Source organism: Eublepharis macularius, chromosome 12 (assembly GCF_028583425.1).
Source record: "Eublepharis macularius isolate TG4126 chromosome 12, MPM_Emac_v1.0, whole genome shotgun sequence".
In the NCBI taxonomy this organism is placed as follows: Eukaryota; Metazoa; Chordata; class Lepidosauria; order Squamata; family Eublepharidae; genus Eublepharis; species Eublepharis macularius.
The window spans coordinates 53,578,759-53,583,394 of record NC_072801.1 but is presented as its reverse complement, the minus strand read 5'-3'; the positions used below and the strand labels follow the sequence as shown (position 1 = coordinate 53,583,394).

The following is a 4,636-nucleotide window of genomic DNA, read 5'->3' as shown; positions in this document are numbered from 1 at the left end:
CACATACATTGCTTCTTGTTCTATGATATTTATTACCTTTTAATTACTTTTTAAAAATCCCTAGATTGACAGCATTCCCAATTCTTTCAAAGTGAAAATGTATTGGTAGGATGAATTTAAGAAACTTTTCTCAACCCATCGTCATCACTGAAGTTATTCTACTTGGCTTTTCTAATGTCCACCAGCTTCAGAAACTGCTCTTTTTCCTCTTTCTTATCATGTATATATTGACTTTGCTTTGCAACGGTTTGGTGATTCTTCTGATCGAGATGGACCACCGCCTCAAAACACCGATGTACTACTTTCTGAAGAATCTCTCCTGGTTGGAGATCATCATCACTACAACCGTCACACCCAAGATGCTCAGTCTACTCATCTCAGATGACAACACCATGTTTTTAATTTCCTGTGTTACTCAAGGATATATTTACTTTGTAGCTGGTGCTGCTGAAGTATTTCTGTTAGGCTTTATGTCAGTAGATCGCTACATGGCCATCTGCAACCCACTGAGGTACACCTCAATAATGAGAATCCAGGTTTGCCAGTTGATGGTACTCTCTTGTTGGTTGTGGAGTTTCCTTTCTGTAACAACTTCTGCAACACTGACAATCAGATTGCCTTTCTGTGGTCCCAACATTATAGACCATTTTTTCTGTGACAATGGTCCACTGCTTGACATGATTTGTGCTGATGTTCACTTTGTCCAGACCATAGACTTAGCCCTCTGTTGCTTTAATATTTTGAGCTCTGTATCTGTGACCACTGTCTCCTACATCTGCATTGTTGTTACTGTGATGAGGATTCCCTCTACCGAAGGCAGGAAGAAAGCCTTTAGTACTTGCAGCTCTCACATCACTGTAGTATCACTCTATTATGGTAGTGCCATGTTCATCTACATCAAGTCACCTGGCAGATCTTCTACAGACCTCAACAAGGTGGCCACAGTACTTAACACAGTGGTAACCCCTTTGTTGAATCCCATCATTTACACCTTCAGGAACAAAGCTGTGAAGGAAGCTGTGAAAGATGCTCTTGGGAGAATGTGGCTTGGTATTCCTAAGTGAATCTTGAGATGACGTTTAGGTGGGTAGCCCTTAAAGACCAACAACATTTTCCGGACTGTAAGGTTTCAAGAGTCAGAGTTCTTTATCTTCCATCCAAAGGTGGGTGGGATGTACTAGAGAGGGCATCAGTTATAGGTATAATGCAGCTTGACTGGATGGGATGGGTGTTGCAAAGGAAGATGTCAGGAGGTAAAGGTGCAATGTACCTCAATGTACCTCAGAGGAGAAATCATCATCTGAAATGAGATAAGTATCCAGTCTCTGTTCAGCCCTGGGGTGATTCCATTGTTCTAAATTTGTGAATCAGCTCCATTTCAGCAATCTCACGTCATTCTCTCCCCTTGAATTTTCCCTTTTTGAGGACAATCACTTTTAGATCAGCAATGGAATGTACTGGAGGATTATAATGTTCTCACATTGGGTTTTGAGTATTATGATTTCTATTGTCTGCTTTATTTTCATTTATTCTTTTCATAGGGACTGACCTGTTTGTCCAATGTAGAGATAGAAGGGTGTTGCCGACACTTGATAGCATTTATAATATTGGAAGATGAATAAATGAATGAACCTGAGATGGTATAAGTTGTGTAAGACAAATGTTGGCTCTTCAGCCAACTTCCCAGTTAATCTGTTCTTTTGCCCCAATCTGCTTCCTGTCTACAATTCTGCCATTCCTCACTGTAAAGATGTTGCCCTTCATAATATCTAGTTAAGCATAGATAGGCATTATGTTATTATGTAATCTTTGTCCCCAACTCCCAATATACTGATGCTAAGAGTATAAGTCCAAGGGTCACATCAAGCAATGTGTTAAAACAAAGCAAAGTCCAGTGTGGAACCAGCTCCATCTTTCCTTTAAGATCCAGTTAAGCATTGGGTTGAATCCAGCCAGCTTTTCACTCAATCTTGCTCAATTCTCCTTCTTTTTACACTCCAGATCCCATATGTAGGTCTCCTGACTCTCAGCACAGCCTTCTCTATGGTCAAAAGGGATCTTCCTTCCTTCTTTCCTTCTTTCCTTCCTTAACCAGCAGAAATGTTTGCTGATCCAATCCATTCAGTTTTGCTCCTGAGTCAATATGTTGGTAGTGCTATTCACTAAAAACAGGAAGATGTGGTGGGACATTTTTGTGGATACAGATAGAGATTTCCAGAAAGGGTTTCTCAAACATTTTGGACTCTCTGCATGCCATTAATGTGTATCATTTGACATCAACAAAATAAGCAGTCACTATTCAGCTGGAAGTTTTCAGTTTTTATTACAATGGGGTGGGCTCAAGATAGAGGCCATCTTTTCCAGGGAATTGAGGATTAGTAACGTTAATGGTTTGCTGCAAAAATGAAGAGGAGTCTTTTGGTACTTCAAAGTCAATCATTCCAGCATGAGATATTGTGAACTCAGATGTAGGATCAGAGGTAGAACAGAGATGAGAGACTTAGTGTGCTGAAACTTGAATGGATTATGCCACATTAAAGGGGGGAAAAATACCATGTTCCTGTGGGAATTAACTACATCCAGAGTTGGTGGAAGCTTGGAGCTGAATGATTGCTTGTATCTCTGAGTGGCTTGCCAAGGGATATAGTGATGATTATAGTGTATTGTACATATGGTGTAGTTGAGCAGTTAGTTAAGAAAAAAAGGCCCATTGATCCCTATGCCAGTACTGTCTTCCAAGCAGAGGTGTAGGGCCAGGTCTTGATTATGACCCAGTTGCTAAGGTTTTTAAAAATTCAAAACACAACAGACCAATATTGGAATTCCAGAAAAAATGGACAGTGTTTTTTGATTAGGTAGCTTGAAGCTTAGAAAAATTAAGAGTGGAAATAGATTAATTATAGTATCTTAAAAATGATGAGTATAAAATATGAAATAGATGACTAATTAAAGACTGTTGATATGAAATTTTAGGAATAAGAAATTAAAGAGCAGAAGAGGAGAAACATTCCATAAGTTAGTTGTGTTGCCATATTTCTGTTGTAGTATATTGTCTAAAACAGCTGATGGGTGGGGGTACACTGCTTCTTCTATGATTTTTATTATGTTTTAATTACTTTTTAAAATCTCTAGATTGACAGCTTTCTCAATTCTTTCAAAGAAAAAATGTATTTGTAGGATGAATTCAAGAAACTTTTCTCAATGAGATTATTCTGCTTGGCTTTTCTAATATACACCAGCTTCAGAAACCACTTTCCCCCCTCTTTCTTGTCATGTACACACTGACTTTGCTTGGCAATGGGTTGGTGATTCTTCTGATCCAGATGGACCACCGCCTCAGAACACCAATGTACTACTTTCTGAAGAATCTCTCCTGGTTGGAGATCATCATCACTACAACTGTCACGCCCAAGATGCTCAGCCAACTCCATTTAGAGGACAACACCATATCTTTCTTTTTTTGTTTTCTACAAGATTGCATTTACTTTGTGGTTGGTGCTGCTGAAATATTCTTGTTAGCTGTTATGTCTGTAGATCGCTACATGGCCATCTGTAACCCACTGAGATATGTATCAATAATGAGAACCCAGGTTTGCCAGTCAATGGTATTCTCTTGTTGGTTATGGGGTTTCCTTTCTGTAACAACTCCTGTGACACTGACAATCACGTTGCCTTTCTGTGGCCCCAACATTATAGACCATTTTTTCTGTGACAGTGGTCCTCTGCTTGTCATGATTTGTGCTAATGTTCACTTTGTCCAAACCTTAAACTTAGCCCTCTGTTGCTTTAATATTTTGAGCTCTGTATCTGTGACTGCTGTTTCCTACATCTACATTGTAGTTACTGTGATGAAGATTCCCTCTGCCAAAGGCAGGAAGAAGTTGCAGCTGTCACATCACTGTAGCATCCCTCTATTATGGTAGCTCCATGTTCATCTACATCAAGCCAGCTGGGAGATCCTCTACTGACCTGAACAAGGTGACCACAGTACTTATCACAGTGGTGACCTCTTTGTTGAATCCCATCATTTACACTTTCAGGAACAAGGCTGTGAAGTAGCACCTTTAAGACTAATCAACTTTATTGTAGCTTACAGTTATTGGACAAGGCTTTGGGTCACTGCTGGATATTGAGTTCCATTACAAATCATCTGAAAGAGTGGAGATTAGCTACCCATCTCTTTCAAGGTACTGGCCTATTCACCATCCTTTTGAAAGTTAGCAACAATTGATGGGATATGAGATCTTTGGACTTCTGGGGAGGAGGAACACATTCAAAAGGGGAAACTTTATAAAAAGAAAAAAAATTACACTATGAAATGCATATTATCAATGTCTGGGGTAAATATTCACATCAATTATCTCACTAGGATTAGGTTAAGTTTATCTTTTAGACAAGTGTGCAAATATTTTATTTCAAAACAACGGAAGCAAAATCAGAGCAAGACTACCACAGGATTCTCTGCTATTAACACCTGTGTTCTCCTCGTACTCTTAAAAATGTTAACTTGTTTAAACTAACTTGTAGGCATGTCAATGTTCTGTTCCTACAAGTATCACGGTTCAGTATTGCTTACAACTCGACAAATAGAACTCAGGCCAAGAGATGGTGTTTTGCTCATAGTCATTCTATGAGA

At 39.2% G+C, this 4,636-nt stretch overlaps 1 protein-coding gene across 1 annotated transcript; it reads left to right on the top strand.

Annotated features, from left to right (window-relative positions):
* Positions 1-269: 269 nt before the first annotated feature.
* LOC129339411 (olfactory receptor 6M1-like) lies at positions 270-1,064 on the top strand. The gene has a single exon (XM_054993991.1). It carries the CDS (start codon positions 270-272, stop codon positions 1,062-1,064), a length of 795 nt encoding a protein of 264 aa, XP_054849966.1.
* The last annotated feature ends 3,572 nt before the right edge of the window (positions 1,065-4,636 follow it).

Coding starts and splice junctions, on each gene's coding strand:
- LOC129339411 (XM_054993991.1), top strand. CDS start 270: ATGGACCACCGCCTCAAAACACCGATGTACTACTTTCTGAAGAATCTC.